At 37.3% G+C, this 21750-nt stretch overlaps 2 protein-coding genes across 8 annotated transcripts in view; one reads left to right on the plus strand and one right to left on the minus strand.

The window, feature by feature from the left end:
- bmpr1bb (bone morphogenetic protein receptor, type IBb) overlaps positions 1-10828 on the plus strand; it is a 118017-nt gene extending 107189 nt beyond the window's left edge. For all 6 annotated transcript variants that reach the window (XM_084103926.1, XM_084103927.1, XM_084103929.1 and 3 more), the window contains 6 exons: positions 2785-2923; positions 5434-5626; positions 6985-7282; positions 8299-8474; positions 8841-8971; positions 10148-10828. In XM_084103926.1, the coding sequence (XP_083960052.1) occupies positions 2785-2923; positions 5434-5626; positions 6985-7282; positions 8299-8474; positions 8841-8971; positions 10148-10273 (1063 nt within the window). In that variant the 3' untranslated portion in view covers positions 10274-10828. The remainder of the gene's footprint in view (positions 1-2784; positions 2924-5433; positions 5627-6984; positions 7283-8298; positions 8475-8840; positions 8972-10147) is intronic.
- Positions 10829-14933: 4105 nt separating this feature from the next.
- unc5cb (unc-5 netrin receptor Cb) overlaps positions 14934-21750 on the minus strand; it is a 203978-nt gene continuing 197161 nt past the window's right edge. For both annotated transcript variants that reach the window (XM_084103921.1, XM_084103920.1), the window contains 4 exons: positions 20383-20532; positions 19343-19507; positions 17350-17528; positions 14934-16088 (listed from right to left, as the gene is read on the minus strand). In XM_084103921.1, the coding sequence (XP_083960047.1) occupies positions 15929-16088; positions 17350-17528; positions 19343-19507; positions 20383-20532 (654 nt within the window). In that variant the 3' untranslated portion in view covers positions 14934-15928. The remainder of the gene's footprint in view (positions 16089-17349; positions 17529-19342; positions 19508-20382; positions 20533-21750) is intronic.

Raw genomic sequence — 21750 nt, forward strand, 5'->3', positions numbered from 1 at the left:
GGCAGGTTTAGGGGTCAGGTTAGTGTGTGTGTGTGTGTGTATGTGATGGGCAGGTTTAGGGGTCAGGTTAGTGTGTGTGTGTGTGTGTATGTGATGGGCAGGTTTAGGGGTCAGGTTAGTGTGTGTGTGTGATGGGCAGGTTTAGGGGTCGGGTTAGTGTGTGTGTGTGTGTGTGTGTGTATGTGATGGGCAGGTTTAGGGGTCAGGTTAGTGTGTGTGTGTGTGTGTGTGTATATGGGTCGGGTTAGTGTGTGTGTGTGTGTGTGTGTGTATGTGATGGGCAGGTTTAGGGGTCAGGTTAGTGTGTGTGTGTGTGTGTGTGTATATGTGATGGGCAGTTATAAGGGGTCGGGTTAGTGTGTGTGTGTGTGATGGGCAGGTTTAGGGGTCAGGTTAGTGTGTGTGTGATGGGCAGTTATAGGGGTTGGGTTAGTGTGTGTGTGTGTGTGTGTGATGGGCAGTTATAGGGGTCGGGTTAGTGTGTGTGTGTGTGTGTGTGTGTGTGTGTGTGTGATGGGCAGTTATAGGGGTTGGGTTAGTGTGTGTGTGTGTGTGTATGTGATGGGCAGGTTTAGGGGTCAGGTTAGTGTGTGTGTGTGTGTGTATGTGATGGGCAGGTTTAGGGGTCAGGTTAGTGTGTGTGTGTGTGTGTATGTGATGGGCAGGTTTAGGGGTCAGGTTAGTGTGTGTGTGTGTGTGTATGTGATGGGCAGGTTTAGGGGTCAGGTTAGTGTGTGTGTGTGTGTGTATGTGATGGGCAGGTTTAGGGGTCAGGTTAGTGTGTGTGTGTGTGTGTGTGTGTATGTGATGGGCAGGTTTAGGGGTCAGGTTAGTGTGTGTGTGTGATGGGCAGGTTTAGGGGTCGGGTTAGTGTGTGTGTGTGTGTGTGTGTGTATGTGATGGGCAGGTTTAGGGGTCAGGTTAGTGTGTGTGTGTGATGGGCAGGTATATGGGTCGGGTTAGTGTGTGTGTGTGTGTGTGTGTATGTGATGGGCAGGTTTAGGGGTCAGGTTAGTGTGTGTGTGTGTGTGTGTGTATATGTGATGGGCAGTTATAAGGGGTCGGGTTAGTGTGTGTGTGTGTGATGGGCAGGTTTAGGGGTCAGGTTAGTGTGTGTGTGATGGGCAGTTATAGGGGTTGGGTTAGTGTGTGTGTGTGTGTGTGTGATGGGCAGTTATAGGGGTCGGGTTAGTGTGTGTGTGTGTGTGTGTGTGTGTGATGGGCAGTTATAGGGGTTGGGTTAGTGTGTCTGTGATGGGCAGTTATAGGGGTTGGGTTAGTGTGTGTGTATGTGATGGGCAGGTTTAGGGGTCGGGTTAGTGTGTGTGTGTGTGTGTGTGTGTGATGGGCAGTTATAGGGGTTGGGTTAGTGTGTGTGTGATGGGCAGTTATAGGGGTTGGGTTAGTGTGTGTGTGTGTGTGTGTGTGTGATGGGCAGTTATAGGGGTTGGGTTAGTGTGTGTGTGTGTGTGATGGGCAGTTATAGGGGTCGGGTTAGTGTGTGTGTGTGTGTGTGTGTGATGGGCAGGTTTAGGGGTCAGGTAAGTGTGTGTGTGATGGGCAGGTTTAGGGGTCAGGTAAGTGTGTGTGTGATGGGCAGTTATAGAGGTTGGGTTAGTGCAGGGGTGGGCCACATACCCGTTAGGCTGTTTAATCCGGCCCGTCGAGTATTTAAAAAATTGTCTTAAGATCGCATACATTTAGCCTTTTTCTTGCAATACTTTGCGTAGGCTAATATATATATTGCGTTGCATATATTTGACAATCGGAATATCAGATATTTCATGCCATAGCTGTAAAAAAGGAAAATATGACATAAAAGCAAATCATAATTCATTCAGCGCTGTTGTGGCTGCGGTGTGTCACATAACAAGCAATGACGCGTCACCATGGAAACCAAACAGACAGCGGCTTAAGCGCATAGACTTGTTGCACGTTAATGTTTTTTCCTTTTTTGGAAACTCACAGAGAAAAAATGTGTGTTAACTGCTTGTACACCGGTTTAGTTTTTCCTTTGATTTGTCTGCTATTTAGTTTCTTTGCTCCTCTGGATTTGTGAATGTATCCTCCTGACTGATTCCGTTTGCCGACCTTTATCGCCCGGCTTTCGGCTACGCTCCCCTGTGTGCCATGTACAGAACCCGGTTTTTTTCATTAAATGTTCTGATCTGACTTTGCTTTTTATGTTTTATTTTATTATTCTTAAAATAAATTTGTATATTCATTTATTCCGTTTTTTCCACAAATGTATGACTTTTTGAAGTGCAAATTGATTGCCATATGCAGTTTTAATAGTTGAATTAACGTAACCTTCTGTCATTTTTACTCTTCTAAGTGTGCACTTTCTAATTTACTGTTAGGACCATTAAATAATAATAAGGATAAACAATATTTAAAAAGTATAGGCTATAATTATCTAACATATGACTAATTAAAAATTAACCTCAAACATTTTTGGCGTATAAATGGCACGAGAAATAAAATTCGTGGTATAGATACACACTTTCATGAGATCGTGTTTCATAATCTGCTACTGGGCCGGCCCTCTGTCAAATTTTAAAACCCAGTGTGGCCCTTGAGCCAAAAAGTTTGCCCACCCCTGTGTGTGTGTGATGGGCAGGTTTAGGGGTAGGGTAAGTGTGTGTGTGTGTGTGATGGGCAGGTTTAGGGGTAGAGTTAGTGTAAGGACACAGAATATACAGTTTGTACAGTATAAAAACCATTATGCATATGGAATGTCCTCACAAGTATAGCAAAACAAACCTGTGTGTGTGTGTGTGTCAGGTACAAGCGTCAGGAGACGCGTGCGCGCTACAGCATGGGTCTGGAACAGGACGACTCCTTCATTCCCGCGGGAGAGTCTCTGAAGGATCTGATTGAACAGTCTCAGAGCTCCGGCAGCGGATCAGGACTCCCTCTGCTGGTCAGACACACACATGACAAACTCCACACACACCACACCACACACCCCCACACACCCACACACACACACACACACACACACACACACACACCTGCGCTTCCTCCTGTCAATGTATTAGAATTATTTTGTATTTAATTATTCAATGTATTAGTCTCTGTAACAGTGTAATTATGTTGCTGTTTATATATATATATATATATATATATATATATATATATATATATATACATATATATATATACACAATAGGGTTGTCAATTTAATGCATTAATTGAATTAGATATTGAATTTTTTTTTTGTTAAAATGCATTTAACGCACCCGCTAGAATACAGTTAGAATTACCCTAAAATTCAAGATATTGAGGCAAAAATACCCCTGTATGAATTTTTGTCTCATATTTATATTAATATGATATAGTTAAGCAATATCATATGAGTAATGAGCTCAGTATCACTTGAGTGCAAATGTGATATCGATTTTATTCAACAGTTTAATAAATAAGAAGTTAATATTGTTATATTTTTGGCACAATATTTTCAGTTTTTGCTCAATTTTGCCAACTAAAATATTACTTATAAAGCCAGAGCTAAACTATTGTGCATCTCCAAACAACACCGCGGTGTTTCGTTTCTGAATTTTGAACGAAGCAATCGGTGAACTAATGATTCAACGGTTCATTCATAAAGAGACTCTGCGTCTCAATGTTCACACTGTCCATCCTAAACAGTGTGTGAGATTAGAATAAGTGTGTCCCAAAGCATATTATGCTGAAAAGAGTATCCCAGAAGTCCCTGGATGATCTACTATTTCCGCTGGATTTTTGAAGTGTGGATCCGTGCTCAATATAACAGCTAATATTACCCACAATCCATTGTGCTTTGGAGGAGGAACTACAAATTCCAGAATGAATCAGCTGTTCGAACGAATCGAATTAATGACTCAATGAGTCATTTTAGACATTTACAGCCACCTACTGGCAGTTTTAGCTTCTTATTTAGAGTATCATTAAAATATATTTAATATTTCCATAAAATAAAAATAAAAACTCATTAAAGATATAGTTCACCCAAAAATTAAACTTCTGTCATCATTTACTCTCCCTCATGGCTTTTGTAGTCTAAAAGTTTATGTGTAATAAATTCTATGTTGAGTCAAATAAAATACTTTTTTTCTGAAGATATTTTTTGTAATGTAATGTTTTAATTTAATAATGTAATGTATCTGATGCTTTTCTCATTTAACACAATAATGACTTTAAATTATCTTTTGAGGGTAATTAATTAGATAATGAATCGTGTAATTAATTGGATTACATTTTTTTATCGCTTGACAGCCCTTATATATAATTGTAATAAATGACGTGCAATAAATGACAATATAATAAAATAACACACATTATACAAACACTTCATATTTAATGTTAATAGACAGTTTGTTAATTGCATTTAATAGATGAATAAAAACATTAGCAGTTGGTTTGTAGAAGGTGTTTTTATGCATGTGTGAGTTTTCATTGCGACCGGAGTGCTTTGAACCAGTGAATCGTTTTGTGAATCTGTGAATCAGTGTGTTTTGCTAGTTTCAGCCCGACGCAGTTTTCATTTTCACGTCCTGCGCCACGTTGTTTAAATAGCTCATTTGTTTGCCCATGGGCTGCTGGTCTGAGAACGAGTGTGTGTTCAGGAGCATTGTTGGAGCGTTGCTATTTTGAGGAACTGAAATGGACTGAGCCGTTGACCAACTGAGACCTGGTCTAAAGTCAATGGTGCAGTGTTTTTTTTTTTGTTATTTAAAGAGCGCGTTAGTAATATGAGCCTATAGGCGGGTCCACAATGCGCACACACTCTGCTTATTACACACACACACACACACACACACAGTCTGCTTATGACACACACACACTCTCTGCTTATTACACACACACACAGTCTGCTTATTACACACACAGGGATGCGCATCAGCACACAAACCAGCCTAATTTTAAAAATAAAAGGATTACAATGTAAAGGTTTAATATTGTGTACATAAAGATATGGTGGAATCCGGCTTGTCCCGTAGATGATCTGCTTGTGCTTTAACCTCACACACACACACACACACACACACACACACACACACAGAGACAGCTTTAATCTCACGCGCGAGCAGATCTGTTTCCTCACTAGAGAAGCGTTCAGTCTTTCCTCTTGTTAATTCCGTCATGTAAATAGCGAATCCGTCATGGCTCGAGCGCAACTGGCTTTTAAAGGGAATGGGAGATGAGACTCTGATTGGTTTATTTCACGTTACGCCTGAAACACACCCATTACTCTTTAAGAAAATAGTGACAACCCTTTTAGACCATGCACCGGGAGCACCGACCATTTTTCCCGTCGTTAAACTAGCAAAAGTGGATTCAGACACGCCAGAAGTGCACTTGCGCTTTAGACCATGAGCTTAGATCGTTAAAATAGGACCCCATGTCTTTTTGTCTTCTGTTAACGTGTTTTTCTCCGTGATCTGGTCACAGGTGCAGCGAACCATCGCCAAGCAGATCCAGATGGTGAAGCAGATCGGGAAGGGCCGGTACGGAGAGGTGTGGATGGGCCGGTGGAGGGGCGAACGAGTCGCTGTCAAGGTCTTCTTCACCACAGAAGAGGCCAGCTGGTTCAGGGAGACCGAGATCTACCAGACCGTCCTGATGAGACACGAGAACATACTGGGTACGACACATCACATCACACATATATATATATATACACTACCGGTCAAAAGTTTTAGATCGGTAAGATTTTTTATGTTTTTAAAAGAAGTATCTTCTGCTCACCAAGGCTGCATTTATTTGAATTTATTTTATTTGTCATATTGTGAAATATTATTACAATGTAAATATCTGTTTTCTATGTGAATATATAGTAAAGTGTAATTTATTCCTGTGATCAAAGCTGAATTTTCAGCATCATTACTCCAGTCTTCAGAGTCACATGATCCTTCAGAAATCACTCTAATATGATGATTTGATGCTCAAGAAACATTTATGATTATTATCAATGTTGAAAACAGTTTTTTAAATTTTTATTTCATGATGCTAAGATGAATAGAAAGTTCAAAAGAACAGCATTTATCTGAAATCTAAAGCTTTTGTAACATTAAACACTACCGGTCAAAAGTTTGGGGTCAGTAAGAATTTTTATTTTATTTTTGGGCGAAAGAAATAAAATAAATCAATACTTTTATTCATCAAGGACGAGTTAAACTGATCAAAAGTGACAGTAAAGACATTTATAATGTTAGAAAATATTCTATTTCAAATAAATGCAGTTCTTTTGAACTTTCTATTCATCAAAGAATTTTGAAAGAAAATTGTACAAAACTGTTTTCAACATTGAAAATAATAATGAATGTTTCTTGAGCATCAAATCATCATATTTGAGTGATTTCTGAAGGATCATGTGACACTGAAGACTGGAGTAATGATGCTGAAAATTCAGCTTTGATCACAGGAATAAATTACAGTTTAAAATATATTAAAATAGAAAACAGTCATTTTAAATTGTCATAATATTTCACAATATTACTGGGTTTTTTTTATTGTTTTTTTTATCAAATAAATGCAGCCTTGGTGAGCAGAAGAGAGTTATTTTAAAAATATAAAAAATCTTACCGATCTAAAACTTTTGACCAGTAGTGTGTGTGTGTGTGTGTGTGTGTATATATATATATACTGCCATTCAAAAGTTTGGGATCTGTATGATTTTTTATGTTTTTAAAAGAAGTCTCTTCTGCTCACCAAGGCTGCATTTATTTGATAATAAAAAAAAACAGTAATATTGTGAAATATTATTACAATTTAAAATATATATTTTTCTATTTAATATAACAGTGTATATATATATGTGTGATATCACACTGTTTAATAAATTATTTTCATGTTGTTGTTCGCAACAATCTTGTTTTATTGTACCGATTTATTAGAATTTTTAGCATTTATAACAAATATACAGAAAATCCACTTTTGTTGCATGGAATAAAATAACCGTTAACGGAAATCAAATTCAATATTTACCAAAATTCCCGTCAGGATTCATCGCGGCTGATATAAAAGGCACAGGCTCGTGGACGCAGCTGTATCTGATCACAGACTATCACGAGAACGGCTCGCTGTACGACTACCTCAAATCCACCACGCTGGACACCAAAGCTCTTCTGCGCTTGGCGTACTCGGCAGTCTCGGGCCTCTGCCACCTTCACACCGAGATCTTCGGCACGCAGGGCAAACCGGCCATCGCTCACCGGGACCTGAAGAGCAAAAACATCCTGGTGAAGAAGAACGGCACCTGCTGCATCGCTGACCTGGGGCTCGCTGTCAAATTCATCAGGTGACGCACACTATACATCTGTTTTACTAGATTTATATCACCCATCATATCAGTTATCACTATCAGTGGAACATTTAAATTAAAGAATGGTTAAATACATTTTTCTTAAATATATGTATATATTAAATCTATAAGCAAATTTAATGGTTGTATTATTTATTTTATTTTATTTTGTTTTATTTCTTTTATACAAATATGTATATCAATCATCTTATCAGTTATCATTTTTGTGTCATGATTGTATTTGTAAGTTATATGAAACTGTAAAAGTAAATTCTGAAAAAAATTAATGTTTTCTCAAATATACAAGTAAATGGACAACTATATATATATATAGTTTTTTTAAGTTATGGTTGATAACTGATATACTTCTAAACTTATACATAATAATCTAATTTTTGTCTAAAAACTGAATAAGTACATTTAAAATAAAAAACCCTCACGTACACTTATATTGTGTGTGTGTATATATAATATATATATATATATATATATAGGGAGAGAGAGAGAGAGAGTACTATTATATAGTATATATATATATATATATATATATACTATATACACTATAATATATATATATATATATATATATATATATATATATATATATATAATAATGTATATAGTATGTATACTGTACCCTCTCTACATGTTTTTTAGAAAACATTTTTTATTTATGTGTAACTTTAGAAGTATCATATCAGTTATCAACCATAACTAAAAAAATATATTATTGCAGAGTTGTTTACATAAAAGAAGAATTTACAGAATTATGTATATTATTTATTATTAATATTTAACATGAAAAAAAAAATAATTATATATATATATATATACATTTATTTATTATTAGTTACATATGGCAAAATGAACAAAAACAAATTGTAACCTCATGGTTGTCAATAATGATGTAGCCGCAGTTAAATATGTTGCATATCAAACACAGTTGTATTGTGCAGGAGCCGTCAGACTGACGGTGTTAGACGTTTAACTGGCTGGTGTTGATCTGTTCTCAGTGACACTAATGAAGTGGACATCCCGCCCAACACACGGGTCGGCACCAAACGCTACATGCCTCCTGAGGTCCTGGACGAGAGCTTGAACCGATGCCATTTCCAGTCCTACATCATGGCCGACATGTACAGCTTCGGCCTGATCCTGTGGGAGATGGCCAGGAGATGTGTGTCCGGCGGTGAGTTCAGCACACACACACTCAGCGCATTGAGAAATCTAATATTCAGCTGTACGGCTGCACGATTAATCGCAATTTACATGAAATTGCACTTGAACCGATTTGGCTTATCGCAATTTTGAAATCGCAACCGAGTTAAGCTGCGCTGTGATTGGTCAGCAGAAATGGAATGTCATTTTAGAGGCGGAGCAAGTTATGATGTTTTTATCATGAACGGGATATTTGTTTCCTTTGATTAATGTATCTGTAAGACTCATTCATGACACAGTAGGTGCTCAGTGGGAACATTTATTTTGATTTCATCTCAAATGTTGCTATTCCAACACGTTTTTAATCCTCATCCTCATGGTTGATGTTGTCCTGCAGGGATTGTGGAGGAATATCAGCTGCCGTATCATGATCTGGTGCCGACAGACCCGTCCTACGAGGACATGAGGGAGGTGGTGTGTATCAAGAGACAGAGACCCTCGTTTGCAAACCGCTGGAGCAGCGATGAGGTACAAAGTTTCCCTTCTTAACCCTCTAAATTAACAACATGATCAAAACTTTGCTGATAAACCTGTCACACTTAATCTCCTACATGCCTTACCTGACTTGGACTTATACCGACTTGGACTTATACCGACTTTGACTTTACCCAATTTGGACTTTACCCGATTTGGATTTAACCCGACTTTACCTGACTTGGATATAATTCGACTTGGACTTATACCGACTTGGATTTATACCGACTTGGACTTATTCTCACTTCGACTTCTCCCGACTTGGATTTATACCGACTTTGATTTAACCTGACTTTACCTGACTTGGATATAATTCGACTTGGACTTATTCTCACTTCGACTTCTCCCGACTTGGATTTACCTGACTTGGACGTCACCCGACTTGGACTTATTCTCACTTGGACTTATCCCAACTTGGACTTATCCTGAACTGGACTAATCCTGTCTCCATCCGAGGGCTGCCGCTTCCACTCCAGCAATGACTGCCGCTTCAGTATTTTGATTCAAGATTATGAGGCACAAATGTCAACTAGATTGCTCTTTAACGAGGACCAATTAACTTACTTTACCTTAGTAGGCTTACAAATGCATTAAACTCCTTTCTAAGCCTATTCCAAATTAGTGTTTTTCCAGCTATTTTTCATTTGTGTCAAATGTCCTTTTTAAGTTTTATTATATTTACTCAACCTATCCTTTTTTTGATTTAATTTTTTTTGGTTTAGTCAACTTTTAATTGACTACTTGAAGGTTTGATTACAATGTAGGGCGGGGCTTGGATGGTTGTGGTTTGCTATTGGTGGATCTCATGTGAGTGACAGGTTGCCCCGCCCACATCATCAGAGAAGAGATCCTGCAAGAGGAAGATATTCTGATTCAAGATTACCAGGAACATGAATTTAACACAATAATGATGTGCACCGATAAATCGTTCATAATAAATAGCAATATTCCAATAAAAAAATAAAATAATGGTTAACTTTCCTGCAAAATTGCTGGAATCAATCAGCAACAGTTTCCATCTACGAAACTCTAAAATACAAACACAGGCCTTCATAATGACTATTTTAGTTTGAAAATACACTTATTGTCTACCTTAATCATTTCAAAACAAATTCTGTTGTATAAAGCACTGTATCACTAATCTTTCCGTGTGTGTGTGTGTGTGTCCAGTGTCTGAGGCTGATGGGTAAACTGATGACCGAGTGTTGGGCTCACAATCCAGCGTCCCGTCTGACCGCCCTGCGCGTGAAGAAGACGCTCGCCAAGATGTCCGAGTCTCAGGACATTAAACTGTGACACTGAGAGTCTGAGGAGACGCTGGATGAGGGGATTTATCCTGCTTTCTGTGAAAGCTCCCGCAGACGAGTGGACAATCCAAAAGATAAACTCACTGACCATCCAACACAATCAACCAGAAACACAATACATCTGTAACTCAGTCTTTAAATATTCATGAAGGCCTTTTTATGACGACAAAACAAACCAAATGATTCCGTAAAAATGCATTTTCAAACTTTCACCCTGAACAGCGTCCGACACTGAACATGAAACTCTTTCATCATATTCTCCAGAAGACAAACGTCCAGCACCAGGTTTTACCGTCCAGTCGTTTCATCGCTCAATTACGTCCTTGTAAAATATGAATGTAAATATTGAATGTCATGAGTTACGGAAAAATGTTTTCTTGCATCACGTGAACGTTTGTACAGGATGTTTTGTTTTTATGTTGACTTGTGCCTTATTTAACACACATGTAAAAGTTTAATATTTGATAGTTCTGTGTAAATGGAGTGAAAAATAAATGTACGTGTTTAACATTCCCCTCCTTTAATAAAGTGAATTCAGATCTGATTTCAAGTTTTTTTCTTGTATGCAGCAAAATCTTTGCTTGAATTATAACTTTCTTAAACTCTAGTAACAATGTAGATTTTTACAACATGACACATAATAACACCACTGATAAATTCACCTGACTTGGATTTCAAGAGTTAAAAATAATATTCATTGTGGTAAATTACATGAAATTAGAGGTTAAACTAAATCAAATGGAGTTTTAGTGCTCCCTAGTGGACAGGGTATTGCAGATGTTATTTTGTCCATGATCGCGCACCGTAGTTCATCAGAAAATGGCCGACGCTGCTGCAGGTAAGCGCGCGCTTCTCCTCTCAACTGTTTATTGTGTTTAAAAATAGGGATAAAAGTGTATTTAATATGAGTTCTTCAAATGTAAACGTTCGTGGGTGATATCAGCAAATGTACAATGCGTTGGATGGATGGGTTTATGAAACTTTGTTGAGTAGTTATCTTTGTACCTCGTGTCTCAGAGAAATTAGCATGCTAATCATGTAGCATCAAATCATTTGCATGTTTTCTCTGAGTCCTGTCAGTTTAAATATCAAGCGCATTCAGTTCTTTTTCTCTTCCTTTTGTGCTTTAACCGACACGTGCATGTAAAATGAAGTCAAAATGTCCGTCTCGTCGAGTATCCTCATAAACACAGTCAGTGATGTGTTAGAAAACGATGCATATCATTATATTGGATCCGTGCATTTCGTCTTAAAGTGACAGCAGCCTAATGTACCAGCAGCTGTTTGTCACCAATGTTAATCAAACAACAAAGGAGAAACTCACATTTGTAGCTTTAACAAAGATAAAGTTAAATATAACTGATATTATATCAGTTATATTTTATTTATACAATGAAGACTTTAATTTGATTATTTAATGTCAGTACCCGCAGGGCTCAACACTAAAGATTTTTTTCTATTCAAATTTTTACTTGCCCTGCCAAGATTTTCACTGGACCGACCACAAAAGAGTAATAAATGAAATTAAATAGGCCTAGTTATTATTATTTTGATCCATTTAACCTTAGTAAATAAGGTTATGTCTTCAAAAACTACCAGCCTAACTCACATACATTGTTTATAGGCTATTTTTTAAAGGCTGTCAGTAATAAAATACAAATTCGTTTCAGGTTTTTCATGTAGGTCTAAACTAGATGTTCAGGTACAGAAATAGGAATCAAATGTCAAATAACACTGCATAAATATAGATTAACCCTTATTTAAGTTATTCAGTCAAGAGCAGTGAGCGAAACATGTTTTTTCGGTCTTTTGTTAGAAAACTCTTCCCTGCCAATGGCAAATTTTTCTGTTTTCACAGTTATACGGTAGGAAGCATCAGAGGTGGACAGTAACAAAGTACATTTACTTGAGTACTGTACTTAAGTACACTTTTTGAGTATCTGTACTTTACTAGAGTATTATTTTTTCTGGAAACTTTTTACTTTAACTTCACTACATTTGAAAGATAAATATCGTACTTTTTACTCCACTACAATTCTGTCAAGGTCCTCGAGTAGAAAGTAACATCAGTCAGTGGATGATTTTGGTTGCAGGGGTTGCATTTTGGTTGGAAATGAAAGTCGGGTGGACGTCAGGACTCGACTGATGTTGGTTTCTGACGTCAACCCGATTTTCATTTTCAACCACAATACGACGTCTGTCCAACGTTGGAGATCAACGTCAATCTGACATAAACCTAATTTTCATTTTCAACTTTGGGTTTGGTCTTCTAAATGCAAATTTTTTCACTTTTTTGGAGCACACTAGCTTATAGATAACAGTAAGGCTAACATATTCATACTAAAAGCCAAAAAACTTTAAATATGGCACTATCTGAGGGAACAGCCATTTGGGTGTCCGAAACCATTGTGGACGTTATTGAGTGACTTATTCAATCTCACATTCAATCTCATATTCAATCTCATATTCAATCCCACTACTGGAACTGTGAAATAAATTTTAAATTTTCTAGAAATAAATTTGATATTGACATGAGGGTATGCAGGCATAGATTCAGAGGCATACGGTACTGTAAGTATTACATACAACAATGCAACAATAATAAAACAATGCATTGACTTTTACTTTTGATACTTAAGTATTTTTAAAAACGAGTACTTCTGTACTTTTACTTAAGTAAAAATAGGTCTGTACAACTTTTACTTGTAACGGAGTAATATTTGACCAGTAGTATCTGTACTTTCACTCAAGTAAGGAAGTTGTGTACTTCGTCCACCTCTGGGAAGCATCATACAATACTACATTCTCTTGAATAAATTATTCAATTACAAATAAATTTAAGTCACTTGTCGCCACTTAGTGGCGGAACAATGTCATCGAGCGTTATTTTAAGCACCAAGTTTCTATCAAAAGCTGATTTTGATCGCTATCGTAGACATCAGTGTTCATATTTGAACTTTAAACTTTTATCCCAGTACTTCTATGATGATTTTAACTCTTGGCTTTCAGTGCGTACGTCTCCTCCACGCCTCCACTTGTGATATTACCTCACTCAACACTCATAGATAACGACACTCTTCATCCTCTGCTGGAACGATAGTGGCTAACTTCTGTCTACAAGCAAGGACAAAAATAAAGCAATTGAATTTTTTCTAAAACATTGATCGTTTATTAATGTATACGTTATTAATTATAACAAACACTTTTATTGTTCTCGTACTTTCATCAATAATATGGTTTGATCAAAATAATTTCCTTATGGTCTGTTCAGAGGCTATTCCATTATATTTATCCATGGCACATGCGTTTTGTTTTGTGTATATGTAGCCTAAGTCATGTTGTCAAATGACAGTGGCATTATTTAGGTATTTTATTTATTTACATTTTTTTGGTTGGTAAATTACAAAAAGGTCTCATTTGTTAATGCATGAACAGAGCAATAACCTTTGTGAATGTTAGTTAAAATAACATTTGTGTTGATATTAGTTCACAGTGCATAATCTAATGTTAACAGATCAAATGTTGAGATCAACTAAGATTAGGGGTGTAACAATATATCGCAATACAAAAATGCAACAATATGTATCATGGATAGTTTTAGTTTTCAGAGTCAGTAATTAAACTACAATATATTATGTTGAATATAATGTATAATAATGGGGGAATATTAGTGGGTCCTGATAATGCTTATGTTATAAGTCTGATGTTACCAGTAAAAAGTGGCTTACATTATTATAAATATGTCTAGTCAGTGACAGAGATCAAGCATATTCGTCTAAAATAATGCAGTATTTTCAGCTTCAGAATCATGAATATTGTTATTCTGGTGTCTCTATTGTTCTTTGGGTTTCAGCACCAAGTCCATCATATTCATTTACACACACAATGTAATATCAAATGTAGCATTTTAATCAACAGTAAATTTTTTCTTAACCTTTTATCATGTGTCTTGGAGTATCGCAGTAATATCGTATCGTGATATGTATCGAATCGTGAAATTAGGGTATCGTTACACCCCTAACTAAGATTAATAAATGCTGTAGATGTATTGTTCATTCATTGTTACTTCATGTTAACTAGGGATGCACCAACATAGGGATCATCACGCATCACACACATGACCAGCGTCGGCCAATAGTGAGCCTACGTGGTGACGTGTGACACAGACGCGCTGCGCAAAACACTACGTGAACCAACTAGAGGCCCAGAGAGAAGGAAATGAATAGTGGATTTCGTTAAAAATCGTTATTTTTGTTTGTTTTTGCGCACAAAAAGTATTTTCGTCGCTTGATATACTTAAGATTGAGCCACTGTAGTCACTTGGACTATATTAACGATCTCTTTAATAACTTTTCTGGGCCAGCAAGTTTCGGTCACCTAGCAGCCTATGGAGGAGTGATCCAGCTCTCAGATTTAATAAAAAATATCTTAATTTGTGTTCCGAAGATGAACGAAGGTCTTACGCGGTTGGAACAACATGAGGGTGAGTAATTACTGACAGAACTTTCATTTTTGGGTGAACTATCCCTTTAAAGATCCAAGATTTATAGTGACCCTTGACCATATTTTCACCTTTTATTTCCTGTAAAGCTGCTTGTTCATATAAACGTCACATAAAAAACACACACAAAAACCAAGACGCATTTGAATTCAGTGTTGCATATAAATATAATTTATTACTTGTTTAAAAATTCTTTCTTACATTTTGTACAGAAACTTCACAGAGGAGATGCAAGCTTTCGCAAATTACATCATGAACGTGCCATAAAAGAATAAGTAACATCCTCACTATAAATATAATAATCGCATGATTGATTGATAACTATGGAAAGCGACTGCTAGCATGTATAGTTAGTTTGATAAAGGATGCAGAATTTGCATAGACAGCTTTATAAATCTGGACAACTGAAGGAGGACGCTGGGAATCACAAACACACTCAATGGCTATTAGTTTAGTTTGTACAGTTATGTAGACTGCAGCTCTCTCGCATGCATCCATCAGTGAACGTCCTCGATCCGGTGAAGTCACAGCGATTCACATGCCGTAATGAAACCCACGCTGAGCGTACGAGTGACGATGTGTGTGTGTGTGTGTGTTCCTGAAAGGCGTTGAGCATCCAGGACTGAACCGCACAGTTGAAAGAGTTTAGTCACTAGTTTGTCTTTCTCTTCTAAATTTCGATTACATACAGATCACTATGCAACAAAACGCAATTAATAATAAAATGAAAAGTAATAATAATCATAGTAACACTGTTAAACTTTACAGTTTGCTGTATATACACAGGAGGCTGGACGTGTCATTACAAGCTCTGTCCACTGGATGGCGCAATGAGACCAAAAACAAAACGGATATGAAAGGAACGTATAAATAAAGGCATTTTCCAACACGCGTGTTTTAATCGCCTGCGAGCCGCTCCCGTGTCGCGGTCATGTGACGTGTCCCGGTTCTGGTCATGTGACGTGTCGGGGAGGGCCGAGGTCCAGTATTTGGACAGCAGAAGTCGCGTTTCCTAAGAAACTGATTCGACGAATAGAAAAGCAAACTGTACCAGGAATCGTACAGACTCTTCCCTCGGGGTGTCACCTTGTTTTTTGCGGATTGAACGTGTTTTGGAGCAGGTCTGCCGTCGCCCCGGTGATGTCAGTGCTCGGTTGCCATGGAAACGATGTTCTCGTGACGGCCCATCTCCTCCAGAACGGCTGCCAGGCGGTTCAGATTCCCGTCGGGAAAGTGTTGAGCTTCCCACAGGTCCAGGATCACGCCGGTCGGACTCGACTTGGTGGCGAAGTAGTTCAGATACCTGCACACACACACACACACACACACACACACAGAGGTCATCAGCAGGAGGAAGACTGATTTGTGTTTGTTAATGAACATCATTACACTGAGAAACTGTAAATGTGCTCTAAAGTTTGAACAAAATGTTTACATTTCATTTAGGCAGATGGAACTTTTATTAAATTAAATTAAATAATTAAAAATGACAGAATAATATGTCATTATTAAAATAAAATGTAGAAAAAAAAAGTAATCGTTAAAACAACAAAAACTGAAAAATTACATTAAAGCTTATTGAAAATAACCTTAAATAAATTAACATTAACAAATGAAATGAAAATCTATATTAGTGATGCATGGAATCGTGGTCATAGCAGCAGATAATCACAATGAATAAAGAACATTCCAGTTGTGGGTCACGAGTGGCGGAGAGACGAATCATTGATGTGTTGATTTCTTTAAAGACAGAACTCCAGGTAAAATGTAATGAATGCGCGTCTCCTTCATTTTCAACAACCTGGTGTAACTTCAGGGAAACCCAAACAAGGAAAACATGTGACTAGAGCTCCACCTAGTGTTCATTACATAAGTCAAGTCACCTTTATTTCTATAGCACTGTTTACACTAGTGTTTCAAAGCAGCTTTACAGAGATAACAGGAAAATAATGCAACAAAGTTTGTTTCTAGGAGAAAATGCAACTTTGCTTTTAAATAAACATTTATAAAGTCTAATTCAGTGTAATATATACTCTTATATTAGAATATATATGTATATGTGTGTATTTAATATATTTTCCAGTTGAAGTGCAGTAGTCATGTGACTCTGAGGTGTAGTTTGTACGCAGATATATGTGACCCTGGACCACAAAACCAGTCACATGGGTCCATTCTTTTAAATTGATGTATAGTTTATGATGGGACAATATTTGGTCGAGATACAACTATTGAAAATCTGGAATCTGAGGATGCAGAAAAATCTAAACATTGAGAAAATCTCCTTTAAAGTTGTTCATTTATGTTCGCGCTTGTGCTGCATTCACTCACAAAAATACATGTTTTATATATTTACGGTAGAAAATTTACAAAATATCTTCATGGAACATGATCTTTACTTAATATCCTAATGATTTTTGGCATAAAAGAAAAATCGATAATTTTGATCCATGCAATGTATTGTTGGCTATTGCCACAGATATACCCGTGCGACTCGAGACTGGTTTTGTGACCCAGGGTCATATGTATATATAAAACATGTTTTTCCAGTTGTGCCTGACTCTGACCTGTCCAGGTGCAGTTTGTGCGCCAGCATCCTCCAGTCGTTGCCTCGGGTCTGAGGAGCGTCCAGACTCCCACACAGCTTCTGCCGGATCGACAGTGGGATCCTGAAGGCGTTCGGACCCACCAGTGTCGTGATGTTACTGGCCGGATCCAGGAGAGACGTGTCGATGCACTGAGAGTCCTGCACACACACACACACACACACACACACCATCAGATTCAGACACAATACACTTTCTCCTCTGACAAAAGCTTTCAGATCATGTATTTAAATATATACATTCATAAACATATATTCAATACTCATATAATAGCATTTAAGACAAAGTTTTGTTGAACCCAGAATTTATATTTATTGCTTTGTTCAAAATATGGTTATACTTTATTTTGTGTTGTGTCTTTGTTAGTGTAATTATACACCTGATAATATTAATGTACTTGCACCCTAATCTCAACCATAACCCTATAGTTTTGGGGTTTGTTGCATGTATTTACTGTTTTTGCTGTTGTAACATGTAACACTGACACTGTAAAATAACGTGTTGCCCAAAATATATATATTTAAGACACTATTATTATATAATAATACTGTATTTTCAAACAATAACATATAATAACATTATTCATACAATAACAATAACAAAAATTTACTACATACAGTACATATTTAATTTTATAAATGTATCACTTTTTTTTCCCTCCACATATATAACTAGCGGCAATATATGTATAATATTAAAAAGATATAGACATATTTAAAAAATGACAAATACACAACAAAATTACAAAAACTATCATTTTTATTTGTTGTAAATATGCATATATATATTTTTTTTACATTCTACTGAATCAATTTGAAATAAGTAAAAATGAGAAATGTTGCCTTGCTAAATAGCTGTTAACATTTTTTATATATTTAAAAAAATCAAAGAATTTTTTTATGTTAATTTTTTATTAGCATTATTTAACTAATAACGCTCCACAACAATCCTTTAAAAGCTATTCAGAGCAGAACAGGGATATAAAATATTAAAAAGCAAATTATTCAAAGGATAAATGACTCAATTTTAGTACTAAATTTGTAGTAAATGACTAAAATGTAAAGGTTTTATTTAGTGATAACACAGTTTTCAGAATCTTGGAATCAGTGCTTTGATGAAGTTTCCTGCAGTGATATTTTGTGCGACTTTCAGACGTTTATAAGCGTGACTAGCGTGTCCGTGTCCGTTCACAGCATAGACTGTGAATAAAGATGAAACCTAAAATGACAGAAACCTTATGAAAAAAATTATTTGAAGTGTAATTGACCGTTCGCAAAGACCCGCCCCCTTTAGTTACTGTTGCTATGTCCGACAAGCCGCGGCGGAGAGAGGACACTGACAACACCGACAGCTGGACTTTTGATATTAAACAAAGTCTCAACTTTCAAATTTGGTCATTTTTTAAAGAAATTTAAACAATAAATACTGTTTTGTGTCTCTTTAATGTGTCTGACAGATCGCTGTAGAGCCTCAGTTAAAGCTGCTCGTGAACGATCATCTCTTCCTTCTAGTTCATCTATAGATCAGGGGTGCCCAATCCTGCTCCTGGCGATCGACTGTCCTGCACAGTTCATCTCCAACCCTAATCAAACACACCTGAAGCAACCAATTAAGGTCTTCAGAGCACGGCAGGATCACTTGAAAATGAAAGGCAGGTGTGTTTGATTAGGGTTGGAGATGAACTGTGCAGGACAGTCGATCGCCAGGAGCAGGATTGGGCACCCCTGATCTATAGCATCAATTAAACATGAATGAACATCAGAAGGAATGTTGTTTTAACTGGAAATACGTCAGTACACCGTTTTTCAAATCCTCCGACATTAATCTACTAACTCTCCTGACTGCTTTGTCGGACACAAATGGTGGATTCTGATTGGTCAGATCGCCTGTCAGTCAAATGAGATTGTGTGTTTTAGTGTGTATCAGATGTAGAGAGTGTGTTTCTGAGGCTGACCTCAGCCAGGGTGGTGTTGAGCTGGAAGATCTGTCCTTCTCCCTCCACCTGTCTCACACACAGCTTGCAGGAGAGCGTGAGCGTGCACGAGCTGAAGCGCTCCAGGGTGAAGCTGCAGTGCAGGTTACGCTGAGATCCACTCCACACCTGCTGGAAGGAGAGCTCCTGACACACACACACACACACACAGCCGTTAACACTGACCAAAAACACCACTGTTTCAAGATCACATATCACTTAGTGCCTCAAAGCACTCAAACAAAACTAACATTATAAACGCTACTAGCGTGTGTGTATCTAGTCCCCCTCACCCCACAACAGTGTTATTTTACTATCACAGAGACACTGTTACAGTTTTTATTATACAGAAAAACAGTTTTTCACATAGATCTATTTTTATATATACTGTTTTCATATTATTTTTACTTAAAAGTTTTAGTAATTTTGTTGTGTTTGTAATGTTTTTAAATGTCTATGTTTTTTAAATACATTTTTACTTCAGTTTGTAGTAATTTTATTGTCTAAACAAATCCTTCAAACAGTAAAAGTTCTCATGTTCTGGTTTACTTGAGTAAAAATACAAAAGTACTGATGATTCAAGTGTGCAACAGTACTTGACAGTAACACATGTAATATACTATATAATATTTTAAAAATGGAGAAAAATGCTAGTTTTATATAATTTGAAAATTCATTAGTAATTTAATTTTCGCGCCATCTAGCTCAAAGGAAATTCATGACTCATTTTGACCGGATCAGTGAGTCGTTGACTCAATCGAATCAGTCTGATTCGCGGATGAATCGTTCAGTGTGATTTGTGAACCAACTCATCAGATTCGCTGGAAAGAATCAACTCCTCCATGAATCAGCGATGTCTTCAGATCCAAATAACGAGGAACGTTGTGTGTTTTTTTTGCAATGTAGATATTATGCTTTTGAATGTAGTGAAGTAAAAGTAAGTTTTCCAAAATAAAAGCACACATATTTCCAAAAATGACCTGTCCACCACTGGTTTGGTGAGTTTTGTGAGTGAAGTGTACCTGGTATTTGGCGATGAGTTTGCTCTTCCAGAGTGTGTGTGGGACGTCGTGCAGCGACAGGCGCAGGTTGTGTGTGCTGTCCTTGAAGTTCAGAGACTTGGGCTCGTCCAGAAGCTTCCCGCCCATCTGTTTCTCCATCTGAAGCACCTCCTGACGGACACACACACACAGTCAGCGCTCAGCAGGAACAAACACACATTCATCTGCCATCAACTCACACTTTTTAAATGAGTTTTTCATAGTTAGTTTGCGATTAGTAGAATGTGCTGTGGGTTAATGTGTCGAGAGGTAAGAGAAATTATATTCATATCATTGTTTATATTCAGATGATGTTGTTGCTTGCCTGCTAACACCTACTCTACATCTGCTGCGAACACCCACACACACACACACACACGACTGCGAGACAGTTTGCCAAGTTAAAGGCTGCTCATGATTGAACTAGTCACGCTGCACTTCTACAAACAAAACGTAGCAAACTACTTTAAACACTTCACAATTAAGTTGGATGCATTAGTTGACAAACAGAACTAAAGTTCATAGAGTATTAACTAAGCTTGTAGTATTGAAAATCTAACTGTACCTGTACATGTAGAAAAAAACATTAATATTGTGAAATATTATTAGAATGTAAAACAGCTGTTTGTTTTTTCAGCATCATTACTCCAGTCTTCAGTGTCACATGATCCTTCAAAAATCAGTATATGATATAATGCTCAAGAAACATTTATGATTATTATCAGTGTTGAAAACAGTTGTGTATGATCAACATTGATAACAATCATAAGATAAAGATGAGAATTGAAATCATGCACATTGAATTGAATACTTTTTTAACCTGTTATTTTATATGACTCATCTTAAACTGAATGAATCACACTTCCTAATGTTTCGTATCAGCTCGAGGCCGGTGTGTGTGCTGGTGTGAGAGTGTGTGTGTGTGTGTACATGTTTTTCTATCGCGGTGGGGACTTAAACCTGAATGCACACACACTAAAGGGGACTCGTGTCACTGTGGGCCTAAAACGAGGAAACATGCTTATCAATCATACAGAATGAGTTTTTTTGAAAATGTAAAACTTCATAAAGTTTTCTGTGATGGGTAGGTTTAGAGGTCGGGTTAGTGTGTGTGTGTGTATGTGTGTGATGGGTAGGTTTAGAGGTCGGGTTAGTGTGTGTGTGTGTGTGTGTGTGATGGGTAGGTTTAGAGGTCGGGTTAGTGTGTGTGTGTGTGTGTGATGGGTAGGTTTAGAGGTCAGGTTAGTGTGTGTGTGTGTGTGTGTGTGTGTGTGTGTGTGTGTGTGTGTGATGGGTAGGTTTAGAGGTCGGGTTAGTGTGTGTGTGTGTGTATGTGTGTGTGATGGGTAG

The sequence above is a fragment of the Abramis brama genome, assembly GCF_963993115.1.
Source record: "Abramis brama genome assembly, chromosome: 25".
Classification (NCBI taxonomy): domain Eukaryota; kingdom Metazoa; phylum Chordata; class Actinopteri; order Cypriniformes; family Leuciscidae; genus Abramis; species Abramis brama.